The 19,219-nt window shown below is 34.1% G+C and overlaps 1 protein-coding gene across 8 annotated transcripts in view; it reads right to left on the bottom strand.

Moving 5' to 3' along the window:
• GABRB2 (gamma-aminobutyric acid type A receptor subunit beta2) overlaps positions 1–19,219 on the bottom strand; it is a 239,180-nt gene that overhangs the window by 21,203 nt on the left and 198,758 nt on the right. For 7 of the 8 annotated variants that reach the window (XM_032337114.1, XM_032337115.1, XM_032337120.1 and 4 more), the window contains one exon: positions 15,155–15,268. The exons of the other annotated variant lie outside the window; for it this stretch is intronic. In XM_032337114.1, coding sequence (XP_032193005.1) covers positions 15,155–15,268 — 114 coding nt within the window. The remainder of the gene's footprint in view (positions 1–15,154; positions 15,269–19,219) is intronic. 8 annotated transcript variants of the gene reach the window in all.

The following is a 19,219-nucleotide window of genomic DNA, read 5'->3' as shown; positions in this document are numbered from 1 at the left end:
AAGGCACTGACTTGATTTGATAAACCCCAGGGGGAGAGTGAACCGGAGAGAGAGTGATTAAATCCACTTTAGTCAGGGATTCCTGTACAGTGGTGGCCGACAACTCCTGGACATTTAGCCAATTTCATGGTGATTTACTGCAGCCAGAGTTTGCCAAATGCACCATCTACTCTCACATCCAACCCTTGTTGGGAGGCTCCTATTAATCTGACACAGCCTTATCAAACATCTCTCTGTTCCATTTTAACACCAAATGACCCTTGTCTCTGAGATCTGCAGATGATGGTAGACAGTAAATGATTAAACTTTACAAAATGCAGGCTGTAGGTTGAGTTAGTAAATGAAGAAAATTATGAATTTATGGAGATAAGAAAGAACATCAAATCTAAGCTGATACTTTGGTAAAGAATATCAGCTAGACTCTGTGTCAAATACTGAAACCCTCAGACGATGATGATGATAACAAAAGACCTGGGTTCAAATCCTAGGTTTGCAACTTACTAGCTATGTGGCTGAATATGCTATTTCTCTGGACCTCAGCTTTTGTCACCAATAAAATTTTAGAGTACTATAAGAATATCTAGTAACTAACAAGCTTCAAACTTTCATGAGCATCAGAATCATTTGGAGAATGTGCTAAAATTTAAATTCTTGGGTCATCAGAAATTCTGATTCAGTAAATCCAGGAATGGGCTGGGATTCTGCATTTTCTAAAGTATTGATTCTGATATTGTGGTCTGAGGATGACCCCCTATAAAATGCTACTCTGAGGCATTGGACAGTAAAAATTTAAGTTAAAATAACTTGTAAACCCTTGGTAAATGTTACCTTTTTAGATATATTAGTAGTATTTCAGAAATGTTTTGTTCAATGTTACATACGGGGGAGGATCTGGGATGAAACAATTTCCAATGCACCAGAATGGTTTCCTGTTTACTAGTATTTGTTAGAGTACATTGTAGAAAAATGCAAGGGATTGAGGAAGGATGCAGATCAAATTATTAAATACAATCAAGTCAAGGAGTGAGAGGCAATGCTGACAATGGGCAGGTTATGCTACAGAATTGGGATTTTTGTTATTTCATTGCTGTGTGTCTGTGGATAGTCAATCTACCTCTCTGGATATCAGCTTCTTCATTTATAAAATGAGAAGATCAGCTCATATTAAGGGTTAAATTGCTATTGTTATGTCATAGCCATGTATATCCTGGCAGGACAGAAGAGCTCCTTGCTCTTTTTTCCCCCTGAGATGGAATGTGCCTTTTACTCTGTGAAGCTTTTTCAGAACATGCATTTAAAGTTAACACCTCAGTAGCGAGAAACTCTGTAGCATGTTATCACGTGTACTATGTACTATTCATTCTGATTATGTCATATAATTTAAAAGAATATTTTAGGGGCAGTGGACTATTCCATAAGACTGGCTGACAGAGACAGTTGCTTCTGAATTCAGAAACAAATCTTGAGAAATAGGAAAAGTCAGAGTTATGCGCATGTTCCTTTTCATAATAAACTTCAATTTTGAGGTTAGCGCTTAAGAAATGCTTACTTTCCAAGTGCTTCCTCATATTTCCTCCTGCAATCCTTACTATCCTGAGGGTAGAGCAGTAAGCTCTATTTTAAAAGTTGGGAAACTGAGGCTCAGAGAGCTTTCTCAGGCTGACATATCTAATAAGTGAGAATTATGTGCCTTAAATTCAGGACTGTCTCAAATTCAGAATTGAGTAGTTTTGATGAAGCGGGGTGTTTCTGTTCTCTTAACAGCTGTGGTACTCTCCGAGAGCAACAATTTGATAAACTTGCTGAATGACCAACACATTTGTGACCCTTGTGAGAAAAGTTTAAGGCTACCCTGCTGCTTCGAGCTGTGGTGACGGGAGCAACATGCATCCGAAAGACTGTCAGAGGAATGCAGCCCATGTTGTTGGCATCAGAGAACCAACATTCTCAACTGCGGAAGTAAACAACCCTGAGGGGGGTGAGAAAGTGTGAAATGCTCCAGAAAGCACTATTCCCTGCTGAGGACTCTTCTTGCGGGGCACTCCCAGTCTGGCCCCTGGGTTGGCATGCATGCGCTTCCGGATTCAGAGATGGTCACCCTGCTGTAGAGAGTCATAGCAATGTCTGGGACTCAGTGGAAGAAACTGACTGTGGGGTCTTTGAAGCTGGTCCAGCTTCCAGAAATTTTTGCAGCTGAAGCTAGTAGTGGTATCAACAGGCAAAAGAGACAGCTTGTTTATTGCTGAGGGAGATTTCGAAATTATGTCAGCTTCCATTTTTGTTATGTTTCTCTTGGTGCTTTTTGCCAAAATTAAACAAGCATCAAGCAATTCTGTAAACCTCTTCTCAGCAGAGGCCATAAAAAATTTCTAATTTCTTTAGGAGCACAAGACTTGCTAGAGGTACTTTACTTGTTTTGTTTTTTAACAATTTTATATTAATAGATAGTTAATAAAAATTTAATGCCCATCCTTAATTCCCATAGCTGCCCATGGAACACATGGTTCTCTATTTTTCTATTTTTATGAATTCTATTAAGAATTCATAATCTTGCCAGAGTTTTCTCAGTAATAATTGTATTCATTATACTATAACTGTTACTACATTTCCTAAAATCTGAGATTTCAAAAACTACAAAATACACCATTAATTCATTGGCAAGTTTTTTATAAAGGAGAAAAGGAAAGAAGCTACATGTTTATAGTATAGGTAAGTACCATACTAACTTCAGGAGCTCTTCATACTAACTTCAGGAGCTCTTCAAAAGTGATGCTTCGTCTTAAAATTGAAAACTATCACATATCTTTTCCTTAAAGACTATGTTAATAATCCACAAGTTGGGTTTGACTTCCAGTACCAATCTAACAACATGGTAGTGGTATTGTATTTTGAATTCTAGAATGGAATGGAGCACCTGAAGAGGCAAAGTATTACTAGCATTTTGAAAAACCACAAAGTATGACATATACACTTTTTCTTTTGTTTGCTAAATTTTGTTTACTGGCAACATGGGACAGAACAGATATGTTTTCAAATTTTAAGTCCTTAGTTGTTCTCATTTTAGGAAAAAACTTAATTGAAGGGAAATGTGTCACAGATGATAAATATTGTCCTCCTGATAGGACAGGAAATAACCAGATTTTCTAATGAAGAAGGGACTCATTTTGGGGTACCTGGGTGGCTCAGTGGGTTAAAGCCTCTGCCTTCGGCTCGGGTCATGATCCCAGGGTCCTGGGATCGAGCCCCACATCAGGCTCTCTGCTCAGCAGGGAGCCTGCTTCCTCCTCTCTCTGCCTGCCTCTTTGCCTACTTGTGATCTCTCTCTCTGTCAAATAAATAAAATCTTTAAAAAAAAAAAAAAAAAAAAAGAAGGGACTCAACAGGGAAACTGACCAGGTAATGGACAGGAACATGGCAATAAGATTCAAGGGGCTTTGGTCCTGGAAATGTGTTTCCTCAATGAATGCCTAGTTGTCTGTTCTATTCACTCGTTTATAAAATGGGGATTATATTTACCTTCTATGTATCTGGTTATTCTTGAGATAATTGAAACACATTGAAAAAGTATAAATACTACACAAGGGCACAATATTTTCATAATCTAATGGAACTGCCTGCTTGGCAACCTGCCACCTCTTTGTATCTTACTATTCAATTACATTCTAATATATCCAATGAAAGAATTACATCTTATTTAGATGAGTTAATTTTAGAATAGGGGTTAAATTCATAGTACTTTTAGTGGTTCCTAACCCAGGAAATTATTTTGCAGTATTTCTCTCTATAGGCATTTTCCACATTTTTCCAAAAGGAAAGTTATTAAATAAAATGGTTTTTAACCACAGAGTATGATATAAACTCTGTACAACTGTTTGTAAATTTTTAAATTAATAAGCAATTGCTTGTAGTAGAAATAAGTGAAAGGAGGTTTAATCAAAAGGAGGCTATGGGACAAATGAATTTCAGGCAAGAAGGCTCAGTAAACATTCTAGAACCACATAATTTTTAAGATGGATGAGATCTTGGCGATCACATCCTTATTTTGTAGGAGAGGTTGACTTCTCGGATATTACAAGTATGGCTTACGTGTCAGAATTAAAACTTAAATCTCAAGTCATCTGAATTTCATTTTGCTGTACCAAGGTAGAAGATGAATTTTTTAATCTGCAGGCATCCATGGGCATGTCCAAGCTTAAAGAAAAACAGTGGAGGTCTTTGTTTAACTGTATTACTGGTGACATCGACAAGAACGTCAGACAGCATGGGCTTGACTGCTCCCGAGGCAGGCTGTTAACTATACAGCCCACACCATTCTCTCCCTCTTTCTTTCTTCTTCCCTCTCTCTCCCTACTTCCTGCTTCCTTCCTTCCTTCTTTTTCTTTCTGATAACAATAATTATTAGAAATGAGCATGTGCTGTTTACATGTAATTGGATTATTCTGGCTAAGTGATATATAAAGCATTGGGAAAAGTAGGAATTGTATGTGTGTGATTTGTGTCTGTAGGGGTGTGGTAGGTATGGTGCCTAAGGGTGTGTGTCTCTGTGTAAGAAAGAGAGAAGGTAATAAGTGGGTCATAGGAATATACTGGCAAACTGAGTGGCAATATGTATACATGTACACACTCACATACTGTCTTAAATTTTAAAAATAATGTGTGCTCATTAGAACAGTTCAAACAATAAAAAAAGACATAAAAATGGGAATGTTTTATCATCCCATTCCACTCTCCAAATGTAACCACTGGGAAAATGGATTTTTAATACAATAGTGTTTGTGCTATTGGTTTTATCCCTGGAAAAATATAAAGTTGACCATTATCTTGCACTAACAATAATATATTATTTAAGATGAATTAAATATAAAACATGAAATAATCAATTAAGTATGAAAAGGAAAAAATAACTTCAGAAAAATTCATTAGACCATATGCCTAACCTAGAGTTTCAAGAATAATTTTTATCCATTCCAGAAATTACAGAAGTATAAATAATTAGACAATATAAAAATTGAAGACTTGTTACAGAATGATTGAGAGCTTGGAAAAAATATCTGCAATGCACATACTAATAAATGGTTAGTATATTTATTATACTTAGACCTCTGAAAACTGAAAAAAGAGAAATGGATAGGAGTAAACATAGACAAGGGGTTCCTGGGTGGCTTAGTCTGTTAAGCATCTAACTTGGGTTCAGGTCATGATCTCAGGGTCCTAGGTCAAGCCCCATGTTGGGCTCCCTACTCAGTGGAGAATCTGCTTGTCCCTCTGCCCCTACCCCACAAAGCTTTCTCTCAAATAAGTAAATAAAAATTTTTTTTTTTTAAAAGTAACCATAGGCAATTCACAGGGATGTTGATTTCACCATATCAATATATGAAAAGTTACTAAATTGCTTAACAAATGTGGGAAATGCAAGTTAAAAAAGATTATACCCATGATAAATTGTGAAGAGAAATCAATAATCAATACTTCTGAAGGGAAAATGAGAAAGAGAATCTGCTCATATAAAAGTACAGACAGATGCAACAGATGCATGAAAAAAAATCATTAAAGGGGCACTTGGGTGGCTCAGTCAGATAAATGTCTGCCTTTGTTTTGCCTCAGGTAGTGATCACTGGGTTCTGGGAGGTCCTGGAGTCCCGGCCCCCCATACTGGGCTTCCTGCTCAGCAGGGTGTTGGCTTGTCCCTCTGTTCCTCCCCCCTGCTGGTGCTCTCTCTCTAATTAAAAAAAAAAAAAAAATCTTAAAAAAATGTTTAGAAACACTTTGATTATTTTTTCCCCTCAAAAAGTGGGATTTAAAAGTGGGATTATTAAATGACTATAAACATGTGTTTTGAAAAGCAATTGATAATTAGAAAGAAGGCAAAAAATTATGTTTCTTGTGGGGGAAAAAAAAAAGCTTTACCTGATAAGAATGGTAAGAGAAAAAGAAAATACAGAAACTAAACATTTTTTACAAGCTCAAATATATTAATCTTTTCTGGATTCTAGATTTCCTGTCTTATTTTACCTAATACATGTTTATAAAAATGTTTATACATGATTTTCTGCTTTTTATGTATCTTTCCTCTTTTAAAAATATCTAGCTCTTTAATTTGTATAGAATTTAATCTAGAGGAAAGGATGGGTTAGATGTATGGTATTACATTTAAATATTCCCAAATGGTCAGACCATCCAATTACTCACCACTGTTATTAAGTAACTCACATTTCCCCAATGACATTAAATGATACTTTTATTAATAATTTAATTTTCTAATTTTTCTAAGGCAATTTCTATGCTCTTTATTTAGATAGCACTGATTCAGTACTATATGGCATTAATCACTCTGATTTTATAATTCATTTAAACTTCTGGTAGAGGTATTATTTTCTTTTTCTTTTTTTCACAATCCTGATTTTTCACATTTTTTTTTCTTCCAAAAAAAAACTTTAGAATTGCTGTGTCAAAGTTCTAAAACAAACCACTAAAGATCAAAACTACGAAGGAAGCCATTGGTTATCCAATGGGATTACACTAAACTCATAGAATAATTTAGAAATATACTGATTCTCTTAAAATGTTACCATGTTTTAAAAAATAAGCTTTTTAAGCAAAGTTTTCTTTCATCAAAAACTTATTATTAGGGGCACCTGGGTGGCTCAGTGGGTTAAAGCCTCTGCCTTCGGCTCAGGTTATGATCCCAGGGTCCTGGGATTGAGCCCCGCATCTGGCTCTCTGCTCAGCAGGAAGCCTGCTTCCTCCTCCCTCTCTCTCTGCCTGCCTCTCTGCCTACTTGTGATCTCTATCTGTCAAATAAAATAAATAAAATCTTTTTTAAAAAAAATTAGTAGTAGTAAAAGGGATCTTTTCTTTCCTTCCAATATTTTTATTATTATCTATATACTCTTTATATAGAAAAGCTGTGAAAACTTCCCTTTTTTTCTCATGTGGTTTCTAAAAATTTCTCCCACAATCAGTCTTTCCTTCCTTCCTTTCTCTTTCTCTCTCTTTCTTTCTCTCTCTCTTTTCTTCTTTTTTTTGTTAAGTGTGAAACTTTTTCCCTCCTTTTTAAATATTCTTTATTTTCTCTCACATAATTTTCACGGGCTAGTAATTTTTACAAAATTAAATAATAGTGTGAATGGTAAGCATCCATTTCTTGTCCTTGCTTTGCTTTTCTACCCTAAGACAAAATGTAAGGGAGAGCTTTTTGCTAGATGAAGAGAAGTAAAGCAACAGCAAGAAAAATATCCATAATTTCCCAATTTTCTAATGTATTTTAAATTTACAACCAAAAATGAATACTGAATCCAAAAGATAACTTTGAATGTCTCTTGGGAATCTACTTAAAGGATGAAAAAATTTTCACCTCTTCAATGTAAATAATGTAAATTAAATATATGTATATATATACACACACATATATGTATATATGTATATTTACATATAGTAAAAAAACTATAATTTTAAAACTATAATTTTATTTTGAGATGACAGTACGTGCTTATGTTGCAGCTTGCTTTTAATATTCTTTGGATTAAACTTAATATTTAAAGATTTTTTTCTCCACTGAAATAGTCATTAATAAAATGAATCCATAGCTTATTTTCATATATTTTTGCTTTTTTCGATATGGTTTTGCCCCTGAAAGTATTTGCTTATAATGTTTGATGAGACTTAATGCTAAAGCCTTCTAGGCTGGAGTGGGGTTACGTTGTTTTGTCAGTTTTCTTTGTTTTTCCCTTGGTAATTGCTCTTTTTGTTTTCTTTTTCTGCTAGGATCAGTTTGCTAATTTATAGTTTCTAAGAATGTCATATATTTTATTTACATATTCTGAGATCTTTGTATAATTACTTTTTATTTCACCTTTTAAAAGAAACAATAATTGTGCTTTTAAAAAATTTCTACTTTAGCCCTCTCTTTGCTTCTTTAATAAGCTTTTCCTTGATCTATTATTTCCCTATTCTATTTTCTTAAAAGAACTGATTTATTTATTTATTTTAAATTTTATGTATTTACTTTTCAGACAGAGAGAGAGAGAGAGCGTGTGCACAAGCAGGTGGAGCAGTATGCAGAAGGAGAAGCAGGCTTCCCACCGAGGAAGGAGCCTGATGTGGTGATCGATTTCCAGACCCTGGGTTCATAACCTGAGCTGAAGACAGACGATTAACCTGCAGAGCCACCTAGGCATCCCCAAAAGAACTGATTTATTTATTTATTTATTTATTTATTTATTTATTAAATTTATTTATTTTCAGGATAACAGTATTCATTATTTTTTCACCAACCCAGTGCTCCATGCAATCCGTGCCCTCTATAATACCCACCACCTGGTACCACAACCTCCCCCCCACCCACTTCAAACCCCTCAGATTGTTTTTCAGAGTCCATAGTCTCTCATGATTCACCTCCCCTTCCAATTTCCCCCAACTCCCTTCTCCTCTCTATCTCCCCATGTCTTCCATGCTATTTGTTATGCTCCACAAATAAGTGAAACCGTATGATAACTGACTCTCTCTGCTTGACTGATTTCACTCAGCATAATCTCTTCCAGTCCTGTCCATGTTGCTACAAAAGTTGAGTATTCATCCTTTCTGAAAACAAAGAGGCAACCCACAAAATGGGAGAAGATATTTGCAAATGACAGTACAGACAAAAGGTTGATATCCAGGATCTATAATGAACTCCTCAAACTCAACACACACAAAACAGGCAATCATATAAAAAAATGGGCAGAACAGAGACTTCTCCAATGAAGACATACAAATGGCTATCAGACACATGAAAAAATGTTCATCATCACTAGCCCTCAGGGAGATTCAAATTAAAACCACATTGAGATATCACCTTACACCAGTTAGAACGGCCAAAATTAGCAAGACAGGAAACAACATGTGTTGGAGGGGATGTAGAGAAAGGGGAACCCTCTTCCATTGTTGGTGAGAATGCAGGTTGGTGCAGCCTCTTTGGAGAACAGTGTGGAGATTCCCCAAGAAATTAAAAATAGAACTTCCCTAAGACCCTGCAATTGCACTCCTGGGTATTTACCCCAAAGATACAGATGTGAAAAGAAGGGCCATCTCTACCCCAATGTTTATAGCAGCAATGGCCACAATCGCCAAACTGTGGAAAGAACCAAGATGCCCTTCAACGGAAGAATGGATAAGGAAGATGTGGTCCATATACACTATGGAGAACTGATTTATTTTTATGTTATTTTATTCCAATATTCTATTTTGTTAACTTATAATTGACCTTGATTAATTACTTTCTCCTGCTTCTTTTAGGTATGTTGTTGATTTTTTTTTTTTAACTTTTGAATTGTACATTGAATTCACTTTTTAAAATTACTGGCTAGAAATGTGTTTGAAACTATAACTTTCCCACCATTATTTTAATCACATCCCTTGGAATTAATTAGACAGTATTTTAAATTGCCATTATTTTCTAGACGTTTTTCAAATTAATTTTTATTGTATCTGACATGAGTTGTATAAAAATAAGGTTATATAACTAATAAACTTTACTAAATACATTACTCAGGTAATGTTTCTGATACTTTCTCTTTTTATTTCCTATCATTTTATTTGGATGCTGTTTCAAGTTTAATTTTATGAGTTGCATATAAATTATTAATCAATGATAACACTTTTATTTTGGATTGCAATTATTATAAAATATCCCTCAGTCGATATTTTTTACCTCCTTATTATAATGTAATAATAGTTCTAATATTAATATTATAGTCCTAATATTAATACTATATAAAAGTAACAATATCCAATCCTCAGTTATCCTGATTTGTATTTGTATTTGCCTCAATTGTTTTTGCCTGTGACTTTACAAAGAATATTTCTCAATACCTTTACTTTAGAGGTGTCTCTAATAAATAACATTTTGTTGGGTTTAGTTGCTTAATTTAATCTAGCAATCTTACTCTTCTGATAGGTAAACTGATTAGGTGCTCTAGTTATATATAGCAGTTAAGACAAGCTTGGTCTTAATTCTATTGTCTTAATTTATTCTTTAAATTTCCTTTTAAATTGTCCTTATCCTTTTTTCTGACATCTAGCCTTAGCTACCTTACCTTCATTTTTCTTTATTTCCTTCCTATTATCTGAGGTTTGTATACGATGAATTGTCAGTTCATCACATGGATCCCAATCCTTAAACTTTCATGTTTCAGTGGATGCGACAGATCTGGGAGATAAAATGCAGATTCCTCAGCTGTCCCACTAAAAATTATGATTTATAATATCTCATAAATAAAGTGGAATCTACTTTTTTTTTTAAAGATTTTATTTATTTATTTGACACAGAGAGAGAGAGAGATCACAAGTGGGCAGAGAGGCAGGCAGAGAGGGGGAAGCAGGCTCCCTGCTGAGCAGAGAGCCTGATATGGGACTTGATCCCAGGATTCTGAGATCATGACCTAAGCCCAAGGCAGAGGGTTAACCCACTGAGCCACCCAGGTGCCCCTGGAATCTACTTTTTAAGCAAGCACCCCAGATGACCCTAATGTAGGCGGTCTATAGTGCACCCTTCAAGAAACACCATTGTAGTAATTGTAGTAATTATAGCTATGTTAATTTTAAACATCCTTAATCTTCAACTTCTTGATTCATAAGCCCTAAAGAATAAATGTCGAGTCCTCGCTATGAATTAGGAAACAACACTTTATCCCTCTTCAAGAATACACATCCTGATTTATTCTTTTTATATAATATTTAGTATTTAGTTTTTTTAAATAACTGAATTATCTTTTAGTCTATAACTCTAATTTTTAAAGCTATATAGCTTTAGATCGACATGCCGTCTTTAGTTCTGAATGCTAGCACACTGGCTTTTCCTGTTCTTAGGTTCCTTACTTGGACTACCTTTAATTGGAGCTAGACTTTTTTTTTTTTTTTAAAGATTTTATGTATTTATTTGACACAGAGAGAGAGAGAGTTCATAAGTAGGCAGAGAGGCAGACAGACAGAGGGGGAAACAGGCTCCCTGCTGAGCAGAGAGTCCAATGCGGGGCTCGATCCCAGGACCCTGAGATGACCTGAGCCGGAAGCAGAAGCTTTAACCCACTGAGCTACCCAGGTGCCCCGGAGCTAGACTTTTTTATTACCCTTTTTAAATAAGGTTTCGTGGATGTTCTATTTACTAAATCTTGAATACTGAGGATAGTTTATTTTCTTTTGCCTTTATCTATCAACAATAATATTCTTAGTTTATTCTTTTCCCCTCAGAGCCCTATAACATTTTTCCACTATTTTACAAAATTTAATATTACTATAGAGTAGTTTGAGTCCTAACTTTTTTTTTTTTTTTCCTTCCTTAGAAATCAGCTATTATTTCTGACTGGAAGTTTAGTAATGTCAGAAGGATATAACAAGGTGGTAATGAGATTATATAATTTTTAACCTTGGAACCCAGTATATCCTTATAGCTTACCGATTAATTTCATCACAGATATGTATAAATATATAATGTCTAGCATTTTAGTTAAGAGTGTAGTCTGTAGTCATATTTTCTGTTCAACCATTTCTTAGCTGTCTAACCTTAAGCAAGTTAATTACACTCTCTGGGTCTCAGTTCGTCATCTGCAAAATTATAATTACTACAACAAAGGATAATAATAAGAACTACATCATGTTGTAATATATGTAAAGTGTCTAAAAACAGCAAAGTTATTCAATAAGTATTCCTTATTATTATAATTATTGACATCAGATTTTTTCTATTCCATTTTATTCCATTCTATACTAACAACATGATTCTGCATGTTTAATCTCCTACCTGTTTTACATATTTATTATGTCTTTTTCTAAGTGGTTTTTCTCTCTGCATCTCTCTTCTCTCCATTTGGCACAATTTTCTACAATCTGAACTCTGTGTCACTGCATTGTTTTTTTTGCCACACTTACTCTCTTTCTCACTGTTTACTATTTTCTAAGAAGATTGCTTTGTCTTCACTTTTGCCTTCTTAATCACTGCATAGCACATCTTGTTTATCATCCCATCCATGATCTTTTGTTTCATATTCTCTTTCAAATTTTGGTGAGAAAAACTTTTGTTAAGGATATTTTAATTTATCCTGAAGTATTTTTTTCCAGTAAGGGTTGTTATCTGTTTATAGCATCCTGAGTTCCTTTCCCTCTCTACCTGAGAAGACAGAGACAGAGTAATTTATAGTTTTCTTGTAGAGTTGCCATGCTGTTTCTTTGCTTAGATGCGTCTAATGATCTCCCCATCTGCTCAAACATAGCTTGGGTGGATTTGTCTGGATTCTTCTTGCATGAATACTGGCTCTGCTGATGCATCTCTGTCTCTGCAGAGTTTCAGTTTGAGTTGAGTGTCGATTGTTTCTGTTCTGTTTTTCTACTGCCATGTTATTCTCTATGGCTTTTTTTTTTTTTTTTCTTCTCTCTATGGCTTTTGAATGGAGAGGACGTAGGTTTTGGATTCTTCTACCTTCACTTCTTTAACACTTTTTCAGTTGGACACAGGCATCAGTTTTCTGTCTCTCTGTCATTTTAAGGGCTGGGTGACATCATGTATGTGTGTGTGTGTGTGTGTGTGTGAATGTACCGCCATATTCTCATATGGTACTAGTAGGTATGTCAACTACAGCAGAACTTTACTATGGAACAACTTGGCAATAATGTGTCACCATTTTCAAGGCACATACTTTTTTACCCAGAAATTCCATTTTAAACAATATATCAGGAATCAATGGTGTACAAACATGTCACCAATGGAATGCTTAGTGTTATTTATAATGGAAAACCACTTGGAAACAATTTAAATATCTAACAAGTGCTCATGACATAAATTATGGTACATATATCAATAAAATATCTTGTAGCTACTAGAAATGATGTATATTTATACTTGAATGTACAAAAAAGGAAGTGGAATATAGCAGTATGCAAAATAGGAGAGCATAATTCTTTAAATAAAAGTATGTCATGTGATAAAAGGCAATGTTAACAATACCTGGGTGAGGAGGTACAGACAGTTTTCATTGTCTTTTATACATTAAAAAAGTCATGAATTAGCTTTATAATTAGAAATATAGTAATAGAACTAAGAAAAAAATGAGAAAGATATACATTCTCTGTTATCTTCTCCAGAATAATAACTATTTACTGAGTGCTCTTTGTCTGGTACTATATAAGGCCCTTTATAGAATTATCTCATTTAACCCTCTCAGCAGCTCCATGAGGCAGAAATTAGTGTTTAGTTTTCAGTTGAGGAATCTGAAGGATGGAAAGGTTAAACATATCTAATGTCACATAGCTCATAAAAGACCATGCCTGAATGTAAACCCAGTTCAGTCTGATTCTAAAAGCCACCATTTCCCCAGCGGACCCTATTGCCTCTGAGGATTGTCACATACATTTTGATGTTTTTACAGGTTACAGATTTATTAGCTCATTATTCAAAGTTTTCAATGCCAGTCCTTATTTCATACACTAAATGTGAACTTAAAAGAGAACTCAAAGAACAGAATAAAGACATAACCACCACCAACAAAAAAGCATAAAAGCAGAAGACATTAAGATTCATACTTCAATGTAAGTCATTGAACATTCTCTTTAACATAATGTTTAATGAAATAGGGAAAGAGTTCTTAGGAAATTAGGATCTAAATCGGTACTAGAGAGTATCAACAACTCTTTTAAGTCATCAACTGAAAAATTTAATGCACCAAAGAGGCAAATTGTCTTTAAAATATTCTCACAATCTGAGGATTTTCCTGAATTTTCATATAACTTTGCCAAGTCACTAGAACAATCATGCAGTATACTTTGGTTCTGGTTTTGAAAAATACAACATTCTTCAATTGTTTTCATTATAAACCCGAATTCCAACTGTCCAAAGTGTTTTTTTCTAAATGATTAGCATTCTACCCAGAATACTGCCCAACCAAATCAGTCTACTTAAATTTCAACAAGAGTAGCTAGAGTTAAAAACAACAGCAGCAGCACAACACAAATGAAGTTGCCTAAGAGAACAGACACAGTAGGGGCCGGATGTTTAGGGGACTAGGAGTAATTTAGTGATGGCAAAATTTCAAATATCTCTTCTCCTTGAATCTACCTAACACCACTTATCAGACTCTGTTACTATGCATACCACAACAAGTAATAAAGTTAAAAGACAGTTTAAAAACACCAAAACAGAGTAATAATTCAATAGATAAACTATACCTTTCTCCCACCCCAAACGCAATAAATATTTGGAATTAAGGAAACTTGAGTCAGAACAGCAAAATTAGAGAAGAACATGATACTCAGATGATACAATAACAGCTTATCAAGCATCAAGTCCTCATAGGAAAGGTTCACAGGCATTCACTATCATTCACTGCCTCACCAAGAAATAGAAATTTTTTAAAAATGCAGTTTGGATAAATTGTGGATGATAAGGTAGAATGGCGATAATTCTCATCCTCCTCCAATGTGGAGGGTAATATGAATGACAATTTGCCAATTAAGAATTGCAAACACATGAGGAACTAAACTGTAAGTATTAGCCCCCCCCCCCCAAAAAAAGGGTTTTCTTTGGAATTCATTTAAGTCAAGGGTATAACAAGAAACAATCTTAATTATTGCCTTTTATCTATCATTATAACATTGCCGAGTCCACCAAGGTAATAGTTATTTGTAAAATATATAACAATAAAGCAACAAGGACTTGATGCAAACATAACATCCCTAGGCATAAATTAATAATCTAGGCCAGAAAATACAGGTCCTCAAATTCTGAGTCAACCAATAGAAAGGATGTATAATTCTCCACCTATTCCACTAACCAACAGAACCACTGAGAAAACTAAGAAATGCCACAGTATATAATGATATTCTAGTCTCTCAGCACAAATGAAAAGGAATCTCAAAATACGAGGCACTTGGTTTCTTTCTCTAGCACAATAATAATGACTGAATGGAAACTCATTATAGTTATATTAAAAAAAAAAAAACCCAAAAACAAACAAACAGGAAAATCCCATTTGGGTCTCATGAAAACATTTAAGTAATTTCCAAGTCTCTGTGGATATAAGTCCATAGGTTATCTGCAAAGACCCCATATATTATTTTACAGGGAAGAGCTAAACAAATTGGCTCCAACAGAAATACAAATAAATGGATTAAAAACTGGCTATCTAACCGTATACAGAGAGAAATCGTAATTGGTAGTCCGTCTAGTTGGGGAGAGGTTTCCAGTTGGGTCCCACAAGGATCGATATTGGGTCCCATTTTGTTTAATATCTTTATAAAAAATCTGGAAAACAAAGTAGAGAATGTGCTAATTAAGTCAACTGATGCCAGTAGTTTAGGATTTGTGGTTAAAGTAAACTGGATATTGATAAATGCTACTGGTCTTTAGAAAGACTGATGCTAACAGAGAGTAGGATTTTGAATTACCTGTATTTTTTTAATATATCATTTAAAAAAAAAAAAACTAATTCCAAGCACTAGAAATGAATAGATTTAAATGGTTTTAGTGGCTTTGCATAACAAAAAAATTAGGAACAATGGATAAAGGCAACACAGAGACTCGCAACACCTATAAATGCAGAATAAAGAACGTTCCCTAAATTGAGATCTTTTTGGCTTTATTTGGAAAACTGGTGGTTATGGGTCCCTCAAAGCAATTAAGGTATTGGAGGCTTTTCAGATTTGTAGGAGTCAAGGTGGTGAAACGGCAGGAGCAACTAAATTCTCAAATATACATACATTTGGTAATTGGAAACAAAATAAACAATGAACAACATAAAGCTTAAAGGAAGAAAGGAGAGTTGAAAACTTGAAGGCACAAGCAAGAAAAGGAAGTGAAATTAATCAAGAACAAATTCTATAAGGAAACACACACACACACACACACACACAAATAGAAGAATGCTAGGGAAAATAGGAAAGGCTCTCCTAACACTAGGGTAGAGATTATATATATAAGACATTATAAATCTCTTTATATATATATATTTATATATATACATATATATTTATTATTATTTTATTTATTATATATTTTATTATTATTAATATATAATATCATTATTATATATTATATATATACATATTTATATATGTGTATATATAAATATAATTAAACAACTCCGGAAGACACTTGGAAAAAATATTATGTAGACTTCTTTTTGGTTTGAGGTTTATTTAAAATTCTTAGTATTTTAGAACCTAATTTGTTACATGAACACAATGAAAGTGATACTGTTTGTTGGTCATGGACTCTCGTTTGTAAACAAATTTTATTTTTTTAGGTGAAATTAACTGAATTGAATATATGGACTAATGTGGAATCAGCTTTTAAATTTCATATCATTTTTGTACTTGTTGGCATAGCAGAATGTATGCCAGATAGACTGGAAAAGCCAGATTAAGTCTCAGAAATTTTATTAATTTTGTTATGCAACCTTGGATATTTTATTCTCCTTAAGAGCCTTAGTTTTTGCATCAGTTGAATGACAAGATAAGAATTGTTTTAAGAGCTGCATATATTCTTGTTAAACTAAAAAGGTACCGGAAACCAGTACAGAGAAGAGATTGGAAAAATGTGGAAGTATGTCCTTGAGTAACAGTTGGCTCCCACCTGGCTAGGCTTCCCATATTCATCCCTCCCTGACCTCAGGACAGAGCACAGTTTAAAAAATCACTTTAGATGATCTGACAAGCTGTCTGTGTCTCTAGGAAACCATCAAGGGAAGCTGAAAAGGTCAATCCCTTTTCTAGTGACTGATTTTTCCAGAGCATCCAACAATACTTAACTGATTATTTATGCCCCAGCTTTAGGAAAAAAAAAAAAAAAAAGAAAGAAAGAAAGAAAGAAAGAAAGAAAGAAAAAAAATTAAAATTACAGTTGAAAAGAAGGGACATTCTTGATGTGGCATTATTCATGATGCCAACACAAAAGAAAGTGATGTGCAATCAGAGCCCCAAGTAGATCTCTAATCCTTCATGCTGGCTTAAAAAAAAAAAAAAAATAGGAGTATGGAATGTCAGATGGTCACTGTTTTGTTTTAAATCAAGATGGTTCTAAGTTTTCTGGCCTAAGAAATGATAAACTTTGCAGGTGGTTTGCTATAGATTTTATAGCTAATATGTGTTGAAAATTATTTCCTTGCATTGACTTTAAAACTTCTAACATGAAGCATTCCTCTGTAGATAGTACTCTCTTTCAGGAATGGGACTGCTCCTTATATACTAGATATTTACTCTGTAAAATACAAAAACAAGCATTGGCTATATGTCTGGAGACTGTAAATTTTACTTTAAAAAGTAATAATTCCTATTATTTACAATATTTTAATATTTTATTACTATTTATCACTTACAGAGTGTTTGCCATATATTGAGGACTATGTTATCCTCTCTACATATTATCATGAACAATCTTCATAATAACTTATGAGAGAGGAATTAACCCCATTTTTACGGATAAGGAAATTGAAGGGTCAGAGAGGCTTGCTTGCTTATTTGTTTGTTTAGTATGTATAGTCACACAACTGTAAATGGAGGGTAAATGCTGGAACTGACTACAAAATACTTGTTCAGAACCATTGTGCTAATTATAACTTCTGATGTCTTGACATTACACATCTTGATTGAAGATAGTGGAGAAACCACTTGCATCAGGACAAGCATCTTATATTTTTCTGGGCCTCAGTTTCCTATGCTTGACACTACAGGATTGGACTACAGCAGGGCTGTTTAACATCAGCATCATCGACATTTGGGGCTGGAGAGTTATTTGTTAGGAGGAGGCTGTTTAATGCACAGAAGGATGTCTGGAGCATCCTTGGTCTCTATTCTCTAGATACTGGGAGCAATTCCCTCCTCCCAGTTTTGACGATCCAAAATATCCGCACACATGGCCAAAGATGCTCTGGGGGAAAAAAAAATCACCTGTTTTTTGAGAACCACCGTACTAGAAGAGCTCTGATATATTTTTTGTTTTCTCATATTCTATGCTTGGAATTGTGGGTTCAACTTCAGCCAAGAGGATGGGCTTTTCACCACTGTGGGGTATTTGCTCAGTGAACCATTCTCTATCTCGGTCTCAGTACATTGAATTTAAACTCTGAAGCTCTCCAGGTTCAGTTTGCTATAAAACTGCCACTCTCCGGCTTGTAAATTTATCATTTAAATGCAAATTGGTATTAAAAAAATAGGGTAGATGAAAGTGAAAAGAGATCAGATGTTATCTTATTAAGTCAGCATTTCATTAGGCAATTGATTTAGATTCATTTCAAAATGCAGTCCTATGAGATAGTTTTACTTATTTATTTATTTATTTATTTATTTATTTAACTAATGCTACTATATCAGAAAAATCATAGAATGGATTTATAAAGTATTCTTGCATTTGACAGCTTGAGAGAACCATAATGCTAGGTTGGAAACTATTGACAGATTCTAATAAGTGAAAACTCAGGCACTGTAAAGAAATTGACAATTTTCTAGACCCATGGTTCATTAACTTTCAAGGGTCATACTTAAAATATGCATTATTAAAAATATAATCTCCCAGAGAAGGACTGTCTTCTCTTAGAGAATAGCCCCCTGCCTCCCAAAAATGAGACCTATGGATATGTAAAAACAGTGAGTTAGAAGGTTTCATTGGGTTTGTTCTAAATAAAATTCAACTGTAGAGATTATTTATGGTGTGCTATCCTTGGAAATCACTTGAAGATAGAAATATTAAAATGTCAATTAAATAATGATTGATACGGTTAATAATTCTAGATGTTTTAAAAGTATTATTACTCTCCTGGTAACAGTGAACTATTTATTAAATTTAACACTATGCACACTACTCTATAAACACTATTTACAGCAGATATTAAAATAGACCTTTTTAAATCTATTTTGAAGGATTTAAATTTGGACTATGGGAAAACACATATATAAATATTCTTTGTAAATTATAAAAATTTATAAAAATAAATTATATTTAATATAAATATTAAACACATACATAAATATTCTGTTTAATACAGAGAGTTAGATAAAGGAAGCCAGGTGAAGTCACATTTGGGTAGTAAAAAGGGACAGATCCACTGGGACTGATGTCAAAAACCTCAAAAGGGAGATTCTAAATCTTGACTGCAAATTAGAATGACATTTGAAGAATTTTTAAAAATTATGATGCCCAGCCATATTCTAGTACATTCAAATAAGAATTTCTGGAAAAGGAATCAGGCTTCAGTATTTG

The sequence above is a fragment of the Mustela erminea genome, chromosome 3 (assembly GCF_009829155.1).
Source record: "Mustela erminea isolate mMusErm1 chromosome 3, mMusErm1.Pri, whole genome shotgun sequence".
Lineage (NCBI taxonomy): Eukaryota > Metazoa > Chordata > Mammalia > Carnivora > Mustelidae > Mustela > Mustela erminea.
The sequence above is the reverse complement of the archived record's forward strand: the minus strand, read 5'-3'. Positions and strand labels throughout refer to the sequence as shown.